General features: G+C 40.8%; 2 protein-coding genes across 3 annotated transcripts in view; one reads left to right on the top strand and one right to left on the bottom strand.

The window, feature by feature from the left end:
• The window catches only part of LOC139450707 (sushi, von Willebrand factor type A, EGF and pentraxin domain-containing protein 1-like), a 33,033-nt gene extending 20,692 nt beyond the window's left edge, over positions 1-12,341 (bottom strand). The window contains exons 1-4 of one of the 2 annotated variants that reach the window (XM_071232509.1): positions 12,313-12,341; positions 9,133-9,271; positions 7,820-8,012; positions 7,127-7,255 (exon numbers count right to left, since the gene is read on the bottom strand). In XM_071232509.1, the coding sequence (XP_071088610.1) occupies positions 7,127-7,255; positions 7,820-8,012; positions 9,133-9,207 (397 nt within the window). In that variant the 5' untranslated portion in view covers positions 9,208-9,271; positions 12,313-12,341. The remainder of the gene's footprint in view (positions 1-7,126; positions 7,256-7,819; positions 8,013-9,132; positions 9,272-12,312) is intronic. The other variant, XM_071232508.1, reaches the window with a different exon arrangement.
• Positions 12,342-13,638: 1,297 nt separating this feature from the next.
• On the top strand, positions 13,639-21,080 carry LOC139450708 (cathepsin Z-like). Its single transcript, XM_071232510.1, has 7 exons — positions 13,639-13,793; positions 14,777-14,892; positions 15,618-15,842; positions 18,470-18,620; positions 19,072-19,147; positions 19,745-19,834; positions 20,793-21,080. The coding sequence occupies exons 1-7, from the start codon at positions 13,675-13,677 to the stop codon at positions 20,919-20,921; spliced, it is 906 nt and encodes a 301-aa protein (XP_071088611.1). The 5' UTR covers positions 13,639-13,674; the 3' UTR covers positions 20,922-21,080.
• The last annotated feature ends 462 nt before the right edge of the window (positions 21,081-21,542 follow it).

Below are 21,542 nucleotides of genomic sequence, written 5' to 3'. Positions count from 1 at the left end.
GGTACCTGTAATAATAAGCTTGCAAGTATTTTTCTCTAAGGTGTAAATACACTGGACATACAAGTAAGAAATGAAATTCATCTTCTACTGAGTTTAAACTACATAGATTACAGATTCTTTCTTCACGAGGAATGTTTACATATAGCCCTGTTTCTATTAAAAGGTCGTGAGAAGAACATCTAAAACGTGAAAAAGCCGTTCGAATTTTTTTAACATTAACTTTTGATAAATAATCTTCCATAATTATTTCTGATTTAAACATTTTGTAATAAAAGCATTTGTTTGTTAGAGTCAATGATGCAGTCCAAGATTGTAAATAAATATCCTTTAATCTCTGGGTTAATGAAAGTATAAACATTGGTTTGGAATACACATTTTGGTTTTGCCAAATATCACCAAAGCCACAACTGAAAAGTAATTCTCTAACACCTTTAACCCAGTTTCTTTTCCCATTATTATCATAAACTATCATCATATTATAACACTTTTTTGGCAATCTATATGAGGGCATGTCAATAAGTCTCAGCCAGTATTTAATAACTTTTATATTTGAATATACATAGAGAGGGAATCTTCCACATTCTCCATACACCACTAAGTTGGAAGTGTTTATTTTAACACCTAAATACTTTTTGCAAACATATAAATGAATCCTTTCTATGGCATCAAAGTGCTGTAAACCCCAGACTTCTGCCCCATACAACAAAATGGGGAGTATCTTTATATCAAATATTTAAAAAAAAAGATTGATGAGGAATGGTTTCTAAAACTTTCAAACTCTTATGGATACTTACAAAGACCTTTCTTGCTTGTATACCATATTAATCCTACCCAAGTTTCTAATCAAGACCAGCCCAACCCAACCCTAGTTTCTACTCAAGACCATCCTAACCCTAATCCTGTCTCTAATCAAGAACTTTCTACCCCTACCCCAGTTTCTAATCAAGACCATCCTAAACCTACAAAAGTTTTCAATCAAGAATATCCCAACTCTACTCCAGTTTCTAATCAAGACCCAGCCTAATCCTACCGCAGTTTCTAATCAAAACCATCCTAACACTACCCAAGTTTCTAATCAAGACCATACCAACACTACTCTAGTCTCTAATCAAGACCATCCTAATCCTACCCCAGTTTCTAATCAAGACCACCCTAATACTACTCCAGTATCTAATCAAGACCATCCTAGCCCAACCCCAGTCTCTAAACAAAACCATCCTAATAATACCCCAGTTTCATATGAAGACCATCCTAGCCCTACACCAGTCTCAAATCAAAACCATCCTAATCCTACCCCAGTTGTTTTATCAAGACAATCCTTATCCTACCCCAGTTTCTAACCAAGACCATTCTAATCCTACCCCAGTTTGTAATCAAGACCATCCCAACACTACTTCAGTTTGTAATCAAGACCATCCTAATCCTACCAGTTTCTAATCAAGACCAGCCTTACCAAACATCAGTCTCAAATAAAACAATCCCAATTCTACCCCAGTTTCTAGTCAAGACCACCCCAATCCTACCCCAGTTTCCAATGAAGACCACCCTAACCCACTCCTAGTTTCTACTCAAGACCATCAGAACCCTACTCCAGTCTCTAATCAAGACCATCTCACCCCTACCCCAGTTTCTAATCAAGACCATCCGAACCCTACCCCAGTTTCTAATCAAGAACATCATAACCCTACCCAAGTTTCTAATCAAGATCATCCTAATGCTACCCAAGTTTCTAATCAAGACCAGCCTAGCCCTACCCCAGTCTCTAATCAAGATGAGCCTAGCCCTACCCCCGTCTCTAATCAAGACAATCCTAATCCTACCCCACTTTCTAATCAAGACCAACCAAACCCTACCGCAGTCTCTAATCAAGACCATCCCTATCCTGCCCTAGTTTCCAATTAAGACAATCCTTCCCCTACTCCTTTCTCTAATCAAGACCGCCCTTACCCTACCGCAGTTTCTAATCAAGACCATCCTAGCCCTTCCCCAGTTTCTAATCAAGACCACCCTAATACTACCCAAGTTTCTACTCAAAACCATCCAAATCCTACCCAAGTTTCCAAACAAGGTCATCCTAATCTTACTCCAGTCTCTAATTAAAAACATCCTAATTCTACCCCAGTTTTTAAACAAAACTATCCTAATCCTACCCAAGTTTCTAATCAAGACGGGGGCACGGGTGGCCCAGTCGTCTAAGGCGCCGCAATTCGCTGTGCAGAGTTGCCTCCCTTGGGCACGCCAGAAACCAATGATCGTGGGTTCGAATCCCGGTTCGCCCCGATTATGTTTCTAGGTTTGTCAGCACCATACCCGTGCTCGTGGGTTTCATCGAAGTGGTAAACGTCTGAGACCTGCATCACTTGGGGCTTTCCTCCCACATTAAGCTGACACGCCGTGATATAACTGGAATACTGTTAAAAGCGGCGTTAAACCCAACTCACTCACTCACTCACTCTAATCAAGACCAGCCCAACCCAACCATAGTTTCTAATCAAGATCACCCTAACCCTTCCCCAGTTTCTACTCAAGACCATCCTAACCCTAATCCTGTCTCTAATCAAGAACTTCCTACCCTACCCCAGTTTCTAATCAAGACCATCCTAAACCTACAAAACTTTTTCAATCAAGAATATCCCAACCCTTCTCAAGTTTCTAAACAAGACCACGCTAATCCTACCCCAGTGTTTAATCAAAACCATCCTTACCCTACTCAAGTTTCTAATCAAGATCATCCCAACCCTACTCTAGTCTCTAATCAAGACGACCCTTACCCTACCCCAGTTTCTAATCAAGACCATCCTAATCCTACCCCAGTTTCTAATCAAAACAACCCTTATACTACTCCAGTTTCTAATCAAGACCACAATAATCCTATCCCAGTTTCTACTCAAAACCATCCTAATCCTATCCCAGTTTCTAATAAAAAATATCCTTCCCCTACCCCAGTTTCTAATCAAGACCACCCTAATACTACTCCAGTCTTTAATCAAGACCATCCTAGCCCTACCCCAGTCTCTAATCAAGACCATCCTAATCCTATCCCAGTTTCTAATCCAGACCAGCCTAACCCTACCCCAGTCTCTAAACAAGACCATCCTAATCCTACCCAAATTTCTAATCAAGAGAATCCTTATCTTACCCCCGTCTCTAATCAGGACAATCCTAATCCTACCACAGTTTCTAATTATTAAGACAATCCTAACCCTACTCCAGTGTCAAGTCAAGACCATCCTAACCCTACCCCACTCTCTAATCAAGACCATCCTAACCCTACCCCAGTTTTTAATCAAGACCACCCCAATCCTATCCCAGTTTCTACTCAAGACCATCCTAATCCTACCCCAGTTTCTAATCAAGACTATCTTCGCCTTACCCATGTTTCTAATCAAGACCATCCTAATCCTTCCCCAGTTACTAATCAAGACCATCCCAACCCTACTCCAGTCTCCAATCAAGACCATCCTAACCCTACCCTAGTTTCTAATCAAGATCATCCTAATACTACTCCAGTTTCTAATCAAGACCATCCTAACCCTTCCCAATCAAGACCACCCTAATACCACCCAAGTTTCTACTCAAAACCATCCAAATCCTACCCCACTTTCTAAACAAGGTCATCCTAATCTTACTCCAGTCTCTAATTAAAAACATCCTAATTCTACCCCAGTTTCTAATCAAAACCATACTATTTCTTTATTTCACATACTGAAGAGGCCACAGGCCTATAGTACAAGTTGAAGAATATACAGTTTTATACAATTTATGTACATATCTCACAAGATCACCTCACGTCATTCCACCTCGCATTTCAACGCAGTCACATAATTTCACATATTCAGTACAATACCATACCCTGTAATTTCATAATTTCTATATTACAATATCACAACTTGTTATATCATACAACATATTCTATAACATCATATCATATTGTATCATTATTATTATAAGATCATACTATGTAGTATTATTTCATATAACATTATCATAACATACTATACATACAATCGTACCATATATCACAACTATATTGTATCAAAGAAGTTATATTGTATCACATTTCAACATGTCATATCACACAACACATTAGCAATGTCATAGCTTGTCCCATCATATCTTATCATATCATACCATATAATGCCATGTCATTCCATGCCAATTTATTTCATATCAATCAATCAATATTTATTCAACACTGGAAGACCGCAAGCCATATAATATGTACACTAAAAAACAGTATTTACACAATTTCTATAATACACATAATATATTGCATCATATCCCCTCATGCATCATGTCATACCACATCACTTCATATCATATCACATCATGTCATGTCACATCATATCATTTCATATACATATAACTATACTTAACCATTTGTAATATCACGTCCCACAATATCATATGACAGCCTAGTAGTTTAATACCATTTCTAACTCTTTTGTTTGTAGTTTATTCAAATGGCAAATATCTATAAATATGTACTTAATGTATATACACAATAGTTTCCTAATACCAAGCAGCTAAGATTATTCTTTCATAAGGCTCTGTCGGTATAAAAAGGCATAATATATGAACATGGACACATTTTGTAAGATACTTCTTTTTGTGTTTGACAGCAATGTAACAAATTTAATAATATTAGGGTACCTGTAATAATAAGCTTGCAAGTATTTTTCTCTAAGGTGTAAATACACTGGACATACAAGTAAGAAATGAAATTCATCTTCTACTGAGTTTAAACTACATAGATTACAGATTCTTTCTTCACGAGGAATGTTTACATATAGCCCTGTTTCTATTAAAAGGTCGTGAGAAGAACATCTAAAACGTGAAAAAGCCGTTCGAATTTTTTTAACATTAACTTTTGATAAATAATCTTCCATAATTATTTCTGATTTAAACATTTTGTAATAAAAGCATTTGTTTGTTAGAGTCAATGATGCAGTCCAAGATTGTAAATAAATATCCTTTAATCTCTGGGTTAATGAAAGTATAAACATTGGTTTGGAATACACATTTTGGTTTTGCCAAATATCACCAAAGCCACAACTGAAAAGTAATTCTCTAACACCTTTAACCCAGTTTCTTTTCCCATTATTATCATAAACTATCATCATATTATAACACTTTTTTGGCAATCTATATGAGGGCATGTCAATAAGTCTCAGCCAGTATTTAATAACTTTTATATTTGAATATACATAGAGAGGGAATCTTCCACATTCTCCATACACCACTAAGTTGGAAGTGTTTATTTTAACACCTAAATACTTTTTGCAAACATATAAATGAATCCTTTCTATGGCATCAAAGTGCTGTAAACCCCAGACTTCTGCCCCATACAACAAAATGGGGAGTATCTTTATATCAAATATTTAAAAAAAAAGATTGATGAGGAATGGTTTCTAAAACTTTCAAACTCTTATGGATACTTACAAAGACCTTTCTTGCTTGTATACCATATTAATCCTACCCAAGTTTCTAATCAAGACCAGCCCAACCCAACCCTAGTTTCTACTCAAGACCATCCTAACCCTAATCCTGTCTCTAATCAAGAACTTTCTACCCCTACCCCAGTTTCTAATCAAGACCATCCTAAACCTAGAAAAGTTTTCAATCAAGAATATCCCAACTCTACTCCAGTTTCTAATCAAGACCCAGCCTAATCCTACCGCAGTTTCTAATCAAAACCATCCTAACACTACCCAAGTTTCTAATCAAGACCATACCAACCCTACTCTAGTCTCTAATCAAGACGACCCTAACCCTACCCCAGTTTCTAATCAAGACCATCCTAATCCTACCTCAGTTTCTAATCAAGAGAACCCTAATACTACTCCAGTTTTAATCAAGTCCACCTTAATCCTATCCCAGTTTCTACTCAAAACCATCATAATCCTACCCCAGTTTCTAATCAAAACCATCCTTAACCTACCCCAGTTTCTAATCAAGACCACCCTAATACTACTCCAGTCTCTACTGAAGACCATCCTAGCCCTACCCCAGTCTCTAATCAAGACCATCCTAATCCTATCCCAGTTTCTAATTCAGACCAGCCTAACCCTACCCCAGTCTCTAAACAAGACCATCCTAATCCTACCCCAGTTTCTAATTAAGACAATCCTTCCCCTACTCCTGTCTCTAGTCAAGACAGTCCTAACCCTACCCCAGTTTCTAATCAAGACCATCCTAACCCTTCCTCAGTTTCTAATCAAGGTCATCATAATCTTTCTGCAGTCCCTAATAAAAAAAAGATTGATGAGGAATGGTTTCTAAAACTTTCAAACTCTTATGGATACTTACAAAGACCTTTCTTGCTTGTATACCATACTAATCCTACCCAAGACCATTCTAATCCTATCCCAGTTTCAAATCCAGACCAGCCTAACCAGACCCCAATCTCTGAACAAGACCATCCTAATCCTACCCAAATTTCTAATCAAGAGAATCCTTATCTTACCCCAGTCTCTAATCAGGACAATCCTAATCCTACCCCAGTTTCTAATTATTAAGACAATCCTAACCCTACACCAGTGTCAAGTCAAGACCATCCTAATCCTACCCCAGTCTCTAATCAAGACCATTCTTATCCTACCCCAGTTTCTAATCAAGACCAGCCTAACCCTACCTAAGTTTCTAATCAAGACCATCCCAACCCTACTTTAGTCTCTAATCAAGACCACCCTAATCCTACCCCAGTTTCTAATCAAGACCAGCCTAACCCTACCCCAGTCTGTATTTAAGACCATCCTAACCCTACCCCAGTTTCTAATCAAGACCATCCTAACTCTACCCCAGTTTCTAATCAAGACCATCCTAATCCTACCCAGTTTCTTATCAAGACCATCCTAACCCTACCCCAGTTTTTAATCAAGACCATCCTAACCCTAACACAGTTTCTAATCAAGACCATCCTAACCCTACCCCAGTTTTTAATCAAGACCATCCTAACCCTAACACAGTTTCTAATCAAGACCAACCAAACTCAACCACAGTTTGTAATCAAGACCTTCCTAACCCTACCCCAGTTTCTAATCAAGACCATCCTAAACCTATCACAGTTTCTAATCAAGACCAATCGAACTCAACCGCAGTTTCTAACGTCTCGAAAAAGACTCACCTAGTTTTTGAAAGGCACGCTCAGTTTCCCGCCATCCTCGATGTACATCCTTTGCGAACTTGTTGAGGCCTTTTTCTATATTCCGACCAATAGATCCCCAGAAGCGCTTTGAACGTTTTAGTAGACGCCCTACAAGCAAAGATAAACAAGCGCTAGGTATAGAATGATTCAGAAATGACACAGTGACTATATGCAAATACATGTCATTCGTGAAAAACTACTACACGAGGGTTTAAGATTGCACCATCCTGCATGAATGTGTGTGTGTTTGTTGTTTAACAATTGCAATTGGAATACGGTGGCATACATCAGCCAAGTCAGTGAAGCGGACAGTCCGATCCCGTTAGTCGCCTCTTACGACAAGCATAGTCTCTTTTCACGGCAAGCATGGGTTGCCGAAGACCTATTCTAACCCGGATCTTCACAGGTCCTACTTGAATGCATTCGGATCACATGAAATTCCATCAGTGTGATTTTTGTACATCGGCGAATCAACAATGCATGTGTGGAAATACACGGAGCAGCCACCGATCACTATTTGAAACTTCATGATTGAAGGAAAACGTGTACACGGTTATTGTCCAGTCCAAGATTTATATTTAATTACAACGTTTGACAACCAACTGTTGTGAAAGAAACACAGTAATGTATGCTCCCTCCTCTACATGATTCCAACATAAAACTCTGTGTTACCATGACGACAATCAGCTGGAAGAAGCTCCCCATTATGACAGACGTAGCAGGACTTGGACTTGGAAGCACAGATGACTCCATGTGGAAGAAGTCCAGAAACGTCAACCGTAGTTGGTTGATCCGTTGACACGTGACATGACGTCAGCTTGTCCCCAAGCAACACAGGCTGGCAACGAGTTGCTTTTGTTTCGTTCTGTAGTGAGGAGTCACTATATTACCTTTGATACTTTTTGGAATCTGTTTCTGCAGATAATTGAGTCTGATTATTTTCTCGCAATGACCTTCTAAATTTAAGAATTAAACTGGCCCACACTCTATGAAGGTTCATATTCCAATGAAGTCAACTTATATTTTTTATATCACTATTTATACCTTGAGATTCGAGGGATGTCTAACACAATACTGAGGGCCATACAACAACCAGCTGTATCTTGGAATGAAACAGTTCATCAAAACGAGAGGTGACTAGGCGTATGTTTGCTAAACATACTCTACGGGAACACCTATTGTAGTTTGGTTATAACAAATAGATCCAAGTAATATCATCATTAGATGAAGGTCTCTTAAGAACAACGTCACTAAGTCAGTCATACATTTACATCAAATACAAGAACGTCAAAATGGCCGACAAGACAAACGTAAGTGATTTCCGAAGTTGTTGATGTGGCGATTAAAGTGTTAGTCGTCATTGATCAATTGGTCGATCTTTGAAAGGTGATTATAAAGATGTGCCAAGAGATACTAAAGGAAACCTATGGATTGCTGTAGACTGTCACTTGTCGAGTCCATAGTTTGGATATACTTCGTTTTGTTCACAAGGATGGGTCGTGGCGAAGAACAGGCATTCAGTCAAACTCTCTGAAGTTCAAGATTGAAGGGTCTAAATGATCAGAAACAACACTTCGTTTCATTCGTGCTGGGGAATTCCCAGGTGAAGTCCGTCAGTGGTTACGTCATTTCAAGGATACAGTCTCGTGAAAAAACGTATGAATCGTGCATACACTTATTGACGTCAGTTTCGCGTCATTTGACCGGCCTCATGTCCAGAGTTGTATATCGTGTAAAACTTCACATTAAAAACATATTTCTGTACATAAGTTGTTTACAATTATCAAGAATAACAAAATAAACCAGAATCAAACATCATGTATTAATGCTGTGTTTGTACAACGCCCCGAACTCCTTTCCACGAAACCATCCTACGATGTTGTCAGTCTATATTAAAGTGTATGTGTTCCCACCGTCTTAGCTCTAGAACCTCTACGTGAAATTGGTCCCTTGCATCATGCCCAAGCAAGCAAGTAATGTCTTACACGTTCTGATGCCAGTGAAGCAGACAGTGTCATCCACAACAGATATGCGCTGACGTGGCCAAGGAATATCTTCATGATGGACGTGTATTGTCGGAAGTCAGATGTGGATTGAAGAACTGGTGTGAATAAGAATCGGTAACTGTGAAAGTAAGACAAATATGTGTGGGAGCTGAACATTGTATGAGTGGCTGGTTCTACTGCTAGAGCAGGGGATGCTTACCCTTTTCGCTCACACCTGGTTGTCAGTGATCCATCCTTAATTCAAGGCTTTTCATCACTTTTCTGTGTTTTACGCCCTATTGAATACGAAGCTGACATTCGAAGACGGCATTGCTATCAGGGTAGTTATAAGCAAGAAATAATTATGACAAACATTTAGTTTTTAATTGTCTATAGGCAGATGTTTATGGTAGTCAGAGGGGCGGTTGGGTGGACTAGTGGATAAAGCGTTCGCTCGTCACGCCGAAGACCCGGGTTCGATTCCTGACATCGGTACGTTGTGTGAAGCCCATTTCTGGTGCCGTGACATTGCTGGAATTTTGCCAATGGCGATGTAAAACCGTATTCACTCACTCACTTATGTAAGTAAGGGAAAATGTAGAGATATTTTGTTATTGAGGCCACGTGACCAATATTACTATTAAGGGAGACGACAAAGGTGAAGTATATTTCATATTGAACAAATCATTCCACAAAAAAAGATACTTGAAACCTTAAAAAAACAAGTTGATATTACATGATACAGCATGGAACTGCGCGACAGTGAACGGGACTATTATGTGCAGTTACAAGGTAAAAACTGCATTCTTTAATGGACCTGAACAACTTCATAACGTATCACTACTTGGAAGACAAACAAGTCATTCTCTTAGACAGAATTAAAACTATTTATCGATGATTGCTTTAAGCCATTTAATTGAATTGAACGAGAGCATTGCAACATGTCCTTAGACATCCATAGAAAACACTGAGGGAAATATAGACTGACGGACAAAAGAAACGTTACCAACGATATTTCTAGGATAAAATATGACCAACACAATTTGAAGCAGTAATAACAATTGTATTGTAGAAATTCATCATTAAGAACAGTAAAATGCAAATTTACTAATTCAACAACAAAGCTCCAACAGGGTAAGTTTCTTGACAAGGGGTCATTCGTCCAGTATTCGATCAACAACATTGGTTACAACTTAAAGGTGACGACGGACCAGACCGTTCAATACGGGATATGACCTCCATGAGCGGCAATGCATCTTCGAATGCGGCTTCGAACTGAGTAGACAAGCGTCCTCACATCGACTGCAGGTATCTGATTCCATACCTCACGGAGGGCAACGATCAATGCTTGTCTCGTGAAGGGAGAATGTTGACGTTTCCGAAGACGACGCCCCAGCTGGTCCCAGAGATGTTCTATGGGTGACAGATCTGGCGACCGAGGACAGTCACGTTGTTGGCGTTGAGGAAGTCTCTAGTAATATGGGCTTTATGGGGTGTGGCGTTTATCTTGTTGGGACACCGTCCGTTGTTGACGCTGGATGAAAGGAAGAACCACTGGCCGTAAGATATTGTCAATGTAGCGTTGTGCTGTCAGATTACCTTCGATGCTGACAAGTTCCGTCTTCTCGTCCCCGCAAATGCCGCCCCAGACCATCACACTTCCGCCCCCGTAAGGTTCCACCTCCTGGACACAACAAGGAGCCGTACGTTCACCACGTCGTCGATAAACTCGCGTCCGCACATCAGGTTTGTAGAGTCGGAACCTGCTCTCGTCACTAAACAGCACGCCATTCCCTTTGTTGCAATCGCTGAGTTTGCCTGCACCGCGTCAGTCTGGCACGTCGATGTTGACGGGTCAAAGTCATGCCCTGGAAAAGGGCCCGGAGACCATAATGTCGTAGTCGTCTGGTAACTGTTTGTCTGCTGACCGGATGCCCTAAGCTTTTGGCAGCTGATGGCGTCACAGTAAGAAATCTGTTCCTCAGATGAAGTACCCGTAAAAAGTGGTCATCCTGCGGGGTCGTGACCTTTGGTCTGCCACTCTGTGGTCTGTCTGCGGTTCTGCCTGTCTGTCGGAGACGTGCAACCAGTCTGGTAATGGTCATCTTGGAGCAGTTCATGTTAATGGCAACCGCTCTCTGTGTCGCTCCCATCTGCAGCATACCTATGTCTCTCTCCCTCTGGACATCGGTCAGTCTTGGCATGTTCGTTGATGTTAATCATTGCAACCAATGAAAGGGAACAGATCCGTGCGTAATTTATATCCGCAAATTGCACGATGATTTTGAAAAGAATGTTTTAAAAAATTGCTGAAAAACACCAATATCTCCTAAAATCCGCAAAGCACGTGCAAAGAACTACAGAAAACATGAAGGCTGTATTCGTGAGATGTGTTCTTTACTGTTTTTGAACAGGTTGGCATCTTTGTTTCGAATTGGCAAATCAGTTAATGTCGGTAACGTTTCTTTTGGCCCTCAGTGTAGTTCAACCGGCCTCCTTTTTCACAACAGTCATAGCCAGAACGGACATAACTTTATGAGGGACCGACCTTTGGATAATCTGGGTGAGTCCTGGTATTTTATCGAATAAAATAAATTGTCCCAGAAAAATGCTAGAAAAATATAATTATGCTTGAGACTGTTAAAAAAGAGATATTGTCAGCCACCAAAAATAAATTGCTGCAAGACGTTCAAAAAGTATATCTAGACTCAAAGTTTTAATGAAACAAATATCTGGTTTTGCAGCTGTAGCCGAAAAGATATCTAATCTCTACAAAATCACAGCCACCCCACCCCTATTTGTACACGTGCAGACAAATGCCGGATTTAAAGTGCTGGCCAGATACCATCCTGCAGTTTAACATGGATACCCCACTTAGACACAGAAAAACTGCGATCCGACCAGTCCTTTATCTTATTAATGCGAGCACCAAGGCAGGCGAACAACAAGTACCACGTTTTAACTTAGTTTGGTATCATGCGGCCAGGTGTTCGAATCACCGACCTCCTGCTTTCAGGGCAGACGCTCTGTCTACAATTTCAGAAAGCCTTTGCATAATAAGGAAAACATATTGTCGCCATGTGATAGTCCCTTATCGTTTTCGATTGTGTAACTATAGTTACGAGAGTAGAACCCAGGCTATGCATAGCAGTTTAAATAATGAACAAACTGGAGACCTACCGTCACATCGTCTGCAGTAGAGATGCCGAGGACTCCGACTGTGCTGCACATGTCAGGCTCTTGACAACTAGCCCTTGTAAACTAACTCTTGTAAACAAACTCTTGTAAACAAACTCTTAAACGCCCTGGCCGAGATCCACATATATTCCATTTCAATACAAGGCACCAGGAAGCACTAGAGTGAGTGAGTGAGTGACTGAGTGAGTGAGTAAGTGAGTGAGAGAGTGAGTGAGTGAGTGAGAAGCTGAGTTTTAATCTGCAATCAGCATTATCCCAGCTTTATCAAGGCGACCTGGAAAGATTCGAATCTGGGCCAAGCGAACCAGAGATTTACAGCATGAGCAACGATCAACGTCATCGAGGAACATGGACACACAATCAGCAAGATCCCACATTGTTATCATAGATGCTCAGAGAACAACGCTGGTGACACACACGTGATCGCGGGAACCTATTCAGCACCGGAATCTTCAAAGGGGTAGAGTGAGTAGTGTGTCAAGCATAGATGTGTGTCATGTCTGATAAGCTATTCTTACAATAGCGACTATACAGATGAATACAGATAATGTCACTTTGAACATAATCGGCCAGTTACATCCACTATTTCCTATATATATCATGATTTGTTTACACAACACAATGTGGGATGAATGTACAAGGATATCAATGTAATTCCTATCCGTTCATCTATCCTTACAGACGAATTTGGCCTCAGTACTGACGGTCATTTAGTTATCGACTACGTATTAAAGCATTGCTCGAGGCACTGGTCCAAAACATTTTGGACGAATCCACCGTAGACATAGTAGCGTATCACAGCTACGGTAGGTACGTCATCCCTAGTTCCAAGGGGGTTGGGTGCTGCAGGGGTCCTCACTCCCTCCCTGTAACCTACACAAACTCAACATGCTAACGTATATCTATACGTTAGCATGTTAAGCATATCTCCATATCGTATATATACGTTGTGTTATATTTGCAGCAAAAATAACACGTCTTCCTAAAACAAATTTGTTTCCATTCATCTAGCATGTTTCATGCTAAATGCACCCCCGTCGCGAAATCTTTTTTCCAAAAACAATCCCCAATCTTTTTGTGTCACTAGTGGCCCTGGTCCAGACTCAAATATTTACAGGCCGCCGTGAACTATTTGAAATAATAGTACGGCGTAATATAACATTCACTTATGAGCCCCTCATGACAGGATAACACGGCTATCAGCTGACCTAGATATATATACACGCACATGTGCTATGACCATGCGGTGTTTATCAGATATATCAGATTGTAGCCACGTCACATGAACTATATCATGTGACAGGCAGTTGATATTCTCCTAACGCGACACAACGAGCCGCAATCATGTTGCTCAAAGCCGTGTTTTTTTCATTGTTAGTTGCCGTTGCTTACGGCAGAGACAATAAGTATAATGGGAAGCCATACTGCTTCCAACCCGAGGGAGAGGGGAGGCCAGAGGTCAAGTGAGTACAACACCGACGAAAATCAACTATTAGACTACACTTCACATGTTCATATCACGCGACATATTGAGACTACACCAATACGTTCAGTGGAACATCTAGCACTTTAGTCAGCTAAATAATATATATCTGGAATAGTTTGGAATGGTTTACGGGACAAGGTCCTATGTCCTTGAGATAGTTCACCCATGAACCAAACACTGAATAATGTAATCGTCTGAATGTATTTGCGGAATTTCAGAATGTTTTACATTTTTTCACGCATATCCAGTGGCACGGTGAGTGAGTGAGTGAGTTGGGTTTAACGCCGCTTTTAACAGTATTCCAGTTATATCGCGGCGTGTCAACTTAATGTGGGAGGAAAGCCCGAAAAGATGCAGGTCTCAGACGTTTACCACTTCGGTGAAACACACGAGCACGGGTATGGTGCTGACAAACCTAGAAACATAATCGGGGCGAACCGGGATTCGAACCCACAATCATAGGTTTCTGGCGTGCCCAAGGGACGCAACTCTGCACAGCGAATTGCGGCGCCTTAGACGACTTGGCCACCCGTGTCCCCCTCCAGTGGCACGGATGTAGATATCAATGAAGTTCTGCGTTCATGAACCTCCTCCTTAGCCTTCCGTGTTTCCTTGGAGACCGGCCCCTGGTTCTCTACAGCATGTGATCAATTACAATATCTGGCCAAAATATTTGGTCTTGAACCTTCTGCAAGCTAATATTTCTCACATATTTTCTTTTATTCGTGACTATCAACAATCTACGTTTTGCCCGATGGAAAAATTTGGCTTTACTTTGCATTATGAATATTCATTGTGCATGTAATTTTGTGTTGGTGCGTGCGTGCGTGCGCGTGTGTGTGTGTGTTTGTCAACTGGTCAGTTTTAGTGTTTTAAGTCTTATTATTTAACGACATCATTCTAATTTCTTCGTAGCTCCACACATTCGTTGCGCGATATGATTAATGCACATCATTTCAGAACCTACCCAAGAGCCTTTGAGCAGCCTTTGACAGCAGTGCCCAAATCGTGGGATTGGCGTAATGTGAACGGAACTAACTACTGTGGTACCACTCGCAACCAACATATTCCGCAGTGTAAGTGTGGCCAATTGTAAACTGTTGCCAGGGACAATATCATTTCTTCCAGTAAATACTGGAATCGAAAATTTTTGCCTCCGATTTTTCATAATGGTTACCTGGATATGGGCTGACCTGAAAATATTGTGTTTTGATAAAAATATAATTGTCCTATCAGAGAAAAGGAGTGCATGTTTAAAAGCTGTAACCAGAAAATATTTACTCCCTATGAATGCTTAGCGGTTGTCACAGGTCAGTTGGTTTAATTCAGGAAATTCGTCGAGGTACCAAGAAATCTTTTTAGATTTTTCATTTTGAATAATATTATTTACACTTGTCAGTGTGGTTTCTATTCTGGATGATACATTAAATACAAGATAAATGCCATTCATTCATTCCCCTCTATTCGAAGTCCTCCATCAAGTTGTAATAATGGCTTTTCGATTGGCATTTAAGTCACGTCTGTCGAGCGAGTGAGAGTTGTGCCCCTTTTATTTAAGTCATAGTAAGACAAGAATTTATGCGGGGGGTGTCGAACCCTAATCTGTGACGAACGAGGCACTAGGCTATCCCACCGACAAAGCCGATTGTCTTTATAATTCTATACTCACTGACTTCGTCGCTCTCGGAAACTCTGGTTTCATGTTTAGAACCATTAAACATTTGGGCGATTTAACCATCCCGGCCCAGCAGAAGCAGAAATCTACCGGCACGCGTGATTGTTCTAAATATTACTGTCACAGACTGTGGGTCCTGCTGGGCTATGGGTGCAACCAGCTCTATCGCAGACCGGATAAACATTAAGAGGGGAGGGGCGTGGCCGTCCGCATACCTGTCTGTGCAGCATATCATCGACTGCGGCAACGCCGGCAGCTGTCAAGGAGGAAGCGACTACAAAGTATACGAGTACGCCCACAGCCACGGTATCCCTGATGAGACCTGCAACAACTACCAAGCCAAGAACCAAGGTACGTAGGGTGTAGTATGAGATGGGACGGACGTATTGTACTTTACATTTCGAAGTGTCCATACGATGCATTTGTTTGTGTGTTGTTTAACGCCGCACTCCGATATTCCAGCTGTATGACGACTGTCTGTTACTAATCGAGGTTGGACCAGCCAATCCAGTGATTGACACCATGAGCATACTAGCACCAGCATAACTAGGATACGATGGCCTACATTAACCAAGTCAGCGAGCCTGACCACCCGATTCCGCTAGTCGCCTCTTATGACAAGCATGCGTTGCTGAAGAACTATTCACATTCACATTCCATAGAACATTCTGGTTTCCCATGCGTCTTTTCATTATCACCCCGTGTCAGAGAAGTGGTGAGAGGGGAGATGCATGTTCGGAGTTGCATCCCAGTCGGTTATATTTACATATTCTCAATCATGACAATAAAGCTTGCATATTTGTTTGTTTGTTGTGCCGCACTCAGCAATAGTCCAGCTACATGTCGGCGGTCTGTAAATAATCGAGTCTGCACCAGGCATTCCAGTGATTGACATCATGAGCATCTACACAGTGAAAAACATCACAACAAAGTCAGCGAGCCTGATCACCAGATCCTGCTAGTCGCCTCTTACGATAAAGCATACAAATAACGAAGAACAAACCTGCAATATGCTCATTCACCATGAAATGGAAAGGGAAGGTGACTTGGCTATGAGACCGAAATAAATATCATTACGAGTTAATAGTGTATTTTCAGCTCCATACGATAATCACGTGAAAAAAGACATCCTTTGGGACAAACCCATCATCGAGTGACCTAGATCCGTTCATCCCTTGACACATCGATACATAAGTAGACGGAGTCTACATTTCCGTTTACCAACTGGTGACTGACAATGAGTGAGTGAGTATGGTTTTACGCCGCTTTTAGCAGTATTCCAGCAACATCGCGACGGGGACACAAGAAATGGGCTTCACACTTTGTACTCATGTGTGAATCGAACCCGGGTCTTCAAAGCTTTAACCACTAGGCTATCCCATCGCCCCTACTGACTGGATTAGCAACAGATATCGCGGACAGGTGCACAACAGTAAAAGGTTTGAAACTTGCCCAAAACGTTGTTGAGGTGTCCATGTTTCGAGCACATAAGGACAGCTATATTATCACTCATAGTTGATCGACAGATTGAACTACTTATTGTTTATCGATAACGAAATGAAATATCAATGGTTAACATTGATGCCGCATTCGGATAAGCATCAGTTCACTTCAGCGCAACGATACTTATGCGAGGTAAGCAAGTAACCTAAGGTGTGTTACGATTGATTTCTCAGTGGACCACACGAGGGGGCTACATGGAAAATAATCGCCCACTCTTAACTCATCAGAAGCTGGTATCTTAATTAAAGCGAGATAAAGTGGTATGTTCTTGGTTTCATACAACTGCGGCAACTGAGATTCCCACAATAGAGGGAGACTGTTCTACACAGGATATGTACTTACAGGTTACGTCTAAAACAGTATGTACATTGACCGGTACGTCTAAAATAGTGTGTACAATGACCGGTACGTCTAAAACAGTATGTACATTGACCGGTACATCTAAAACAATATGTACAATGACCGATACGGCTAAAACAGTATGTACATTGACCGATACGTCTAAAACAGTATGTATATTGACCGATACGTCTAATACAATATCTACCTTGCCCGGTACGTCTAAAACAGTATGTACATTGACCGATACATCTAAAACACTATGTGCATTGACCAGTACGTCTCAAACAGTATGTACATTGACCGGTACATCTCAAACAGTATGTACAATGACCGGTACGTCTAAAACAATATGTACATTGACCGATACGTCTAATACAATATCTGACCCGTGAAGATTTCGGGGTAGAATAGGTCTTCAGCAACCCATGCTTTCCGTAAAAGGTGACTATGCTTGTTGTAAAAGCCGACTTACGGGATTGGGTGGTCAGGCTCGCTGACTTGGTTGATGCATGTCATCAGTCCCAATGGCGTGGATCGATGCTCATGATATCAATCACTGGATTGTCTGGTCCAGACTGGATTATTTACAGACCGCCGTCATGTAGCTGGAATTTTGCTGAGTGGGGCTTAAAACAACAAACCAACCAAACTAAAGCAATAGCTACTTTGACCGGTACGTCTAAAACAATATGTACATTGACCGATACGTCTAAAGCAGTATGTACATTAACCGGTACGTCCAAAAAATAATAATAATATGTACATTGACCGATACGTCTAAAACAATATGTACAATGACCGGTACGTCTAAAACAGTATGTACAATGACCGATATGTCTAAAGCAGTATGTACATTGACCAGTACGTCTAAAACAGTATGTACACTGACCGATGCGACTAAAACAGTATGTACATTGACCGATACGTCTAAAACAGTATGTACGATATGTCTAAAAATGCATGCGTATAAGTCTAAATTGTTCTCTATACACAGCGACAATGTGAGTTTAACACGCGGTCATAATTACAATTTATGGACTGACACTGGACATTGTCAACTGAATGTGAAGCATGGTACTTCTTTGAGCTACATATATTTAACTTAAAGCTAAGTGTATTGACTTTGTCCAAAGATTGCGACCCCTTCAACTCGTGTGGCACGTGCACAACGTTCGGCGAGTGCAAGCAGTTGAACAACTTCACCCTGTGGAAGGTGGGGGACTATGGCTACGTCAAGGGCAGGGAGGACATGATGGCAGAGATATACACCAACGGACCAATCAGGTCTTTTTTGCGGTCATTATTTCGTTCATCCAGTCGTTCTCTCGTGACATTTTTCTGCCTTTCCGCAATCCAGCTGTCCACATGTTTAATTTGTTATTTACTCAAAAACATGTATATCATTTGAAACACAGGTAATGGTTTTCCGTCCCATTACAAATTATGAAGACAACTTATAACTTTCTTGTTCTGACGTCATCGTGAGATTTTTGTATAACTGGTAATTCGATAACGGTGGAAGCATCTAGGTTTATCAGTATATTCACATATATATAATTCATTTATAACTACGTTAGTATCTTTGAACTTTGTTCTGACGTTATTTTGAGATATATTGAGTAAATGGTAATTTGATAACGATGTAAACATGTGAGCTAATCAGTATATTCACATATACATATAATATTTTAATTCATTATAATTACGTCAGTATCTTTGTACTTTGTTCTGCCAGTTGTGGTATAGAAGCAACTCCAGGCCTGGAGAAGTACCGTGGCGGGGTGTATGCAGAGTATAAAGCTACACCATCGGTAAGTTGGAAGATGAGGCCTTTTGGCCCCTTCGTCTGGGGCGACACCGGAAAAGGCTAACCTTGTTAGAATCGAACCGCGAAAGTACTGACTGGCATTGAAGACTTTACATTACATTATCCTACAGACTGAAAGGTGATCTTGTCGACAGCGACAACAGACAATTCACTCGCTCGACTGACCTCCCTGGGTCTGTTTCTTGCTGTATTTGATAACGTATGAGGGGATCACTTATGTCACCACTTGTCGTACTGTCAGAAACAGACCGCCTCCGTGGTCTAGTGGATAGAGCCTCTGCCCGGAGAGCGGAAGGTTGAGGTTCGATACCCGGCCGCGTCATACCCAAAAAAGGTTTACTTAAAAGATGGAACTTGTTGTTACCTTGCCTGGCGTTCAGCATTAAGATGCTAAAACAAGGATTGGTCGTCTCGGAGTCATGTACGTCGCTATATAAGTGCAACAGTCTTGAACTCCACGTTAAACCTCATTTCACCTCACCTGTCAGAAACATGATGTCTATATGTTTACACCCAGTATTAATATATTCTCATGCCATTGTATACAGTGATGTCATTCATCAGTCACCTTGTGTTCCAGATCAACCACGTCATCTCGGTGGTCGGGTGGGGAGTGAACGCGACTGGCACCGAGTACTGGATCGTCCGGAACTCCTGGGGACAGCCCTGGGTGGGTACTGACACAATCGGCAACATTCGTCCCATTCCACGACACATTACGGAAAGGGGCGAGTGGTGTCGAATGGGCACGAGCAGTATGACTCGACCTCATAGAGCAGTTTGATGTAAACCATAATCTGCAAACGGGATGTATCAAAATTACATTTTAAAAAAACCCCATCAAACTGCACATTGATCATAGATGTTATTTAGTTTGTTACAGAGATTAATGATTGAAATTGACATTATTTGTTATGGGTCAATCGTACAGCTGTTTTCTATCAATTTTGATTTTGTATTAATTCTTTTACAATGTTAAATTGAAACATGTCAAAAACGCGGGACGCATAATAATGTTCCCCGAGTGATCCTTCTACAGCATATAATGCATCCCGCCTTGATTGACAAAATATATCTCTTGTTTCGTCGTCTATTCATTAGACAGTGTTAGGTTTCACTAGCTGTGACGTCATGGCGTCTCCCAGGATGTCAGGCCGTTCTTTATGTACATCTCTGCACAAATCATGAACCTTTAACCATGTAATTAAATCAGCAATACAGATACTCGTTACAACGTGAATATTCACAGCGAATTACTACAAATGCTATCTGGATCCGCTATTCCAGATTCCTGATACTTAACTGAATGTGCCATTTACTTACTCGTATCTAGATACATATGTTCAAATCGTCCAATGTGGAAATGGGTAGCAGCGGTGAGTACATAGTGGGCAGAATCAGTTTCGGACGCTGATGCGAGCGTCCATCGAGTCCTGTTTTCAAAAATCTAATATACAAACTTTGGTACTTGGTTATTTTGGGCTGCAGTTAAATTTTAAAATGATTGAATTCAATTGTGAATTTCCAAAATTCCCTATTCCCCCGAAACTTAATAATATGGCTATTTCACTGTGTTAGATAAATTGTTGAGTATGATGATGTCAAGGTAAAATGTAACATTGTTGCAGGGGGAGAGTGGCTGGTTTCAACTCGTGACCAGTGCCTTCAAGAGCGGTCAAGGAAACTCCTACAACTTGGCCATAGAGACCCGCTGTGCATACGCCGATCCCATTGTACCAGCCAACTATATGCCTTAATGACCTGGCTATGTCGGAGCATTATGGCTATGTCGGACTCGTTTACTATCACATAATGTACAATCAATAAGTCAATAGTACCTCAGTGCGTATTTACAGTACTTACTCTTTACATTTGCTACGATTTATTTATGAAATAAATTTCTTCTGTTTACTGTTTTTCGCCTGGTCTTTGTGTTGTAATGTGGTCTGGTGACAAGCCCAAATCTACACATAGCAATGGTCATTGTAGCTATTCGCATCCTTGGTAAAAAAAATTGTATCTTACTGCTAATGTGTTCTGTACATTTGCAAACGCCCGCTCATCTTGTTTGCTATAGGGTTAGAAAAAAAGAATACTTGATTTGTCTTGAGCAAGCAGTCGACAATTCTCATATTCCTAAAACATATATTCAAATATGAATTTGAGTTACTTCCCAATATTTGTCAAATGTCAAATGTTGTTTACTAACTTCAGTCCTACTGTAGCATAAGAGATACCTTGACATACCTCGTATAGAGCAGCTTTGCAGCAGGAGTAGCTGATCCTTCGCAGGATATCGAGTTGTCCATAGTTCCAGACAAGCAGAGTGATGATATACGACCTTAGTGTCTACATTCGCATTATCAACAATACAGCTG

This window comes from Haliotis cracherodii, unplaced genomic scaffold, assembly GCF_022045235.1.
Source record: "Haliotis cracherodii isolate W230 unplaced genomic scaffold, xgHalCrac1.p SCAF_8, whole genome shotgun sequence".
NCBI lineage: Eukaryota > Metazoa > Mollusca > Gastropoda > Lepetellida > Haliotidae > Haliotis > Haliotis cracherodii.
This window is presented reverse-complemented; position numbering and strand designations above follow the sequence as displayed.

What these genes read in the sequence shown, in the direction of transcription:
- LOC139450708 (XM_071232510.1), top strand. Translation starts at nt 13,675, where the DNA reads ATGTTGCTCAAAGCCGTGTTTTTTTCATTGTTAGTTGCCGTTGCTTAC. An exon ending in TACACCAACGGACCAATCAG is followed by an intron (nt 18,621 to 19,071) that starts GTCTTTTTTGCG and finishes TTGTTCTGCCAG; the next exon opens with TTGTGGTATAGAAGCAACTC. An exon ending in AGTATAAAGCTACACCATCG is followed by an intron (nt 19,148 to 19,744) that starts GTAAGTTGGAAG and finishes CTTGTGTTCCAG; the next exon opens with ATCAACCACGTCATCTCGGT.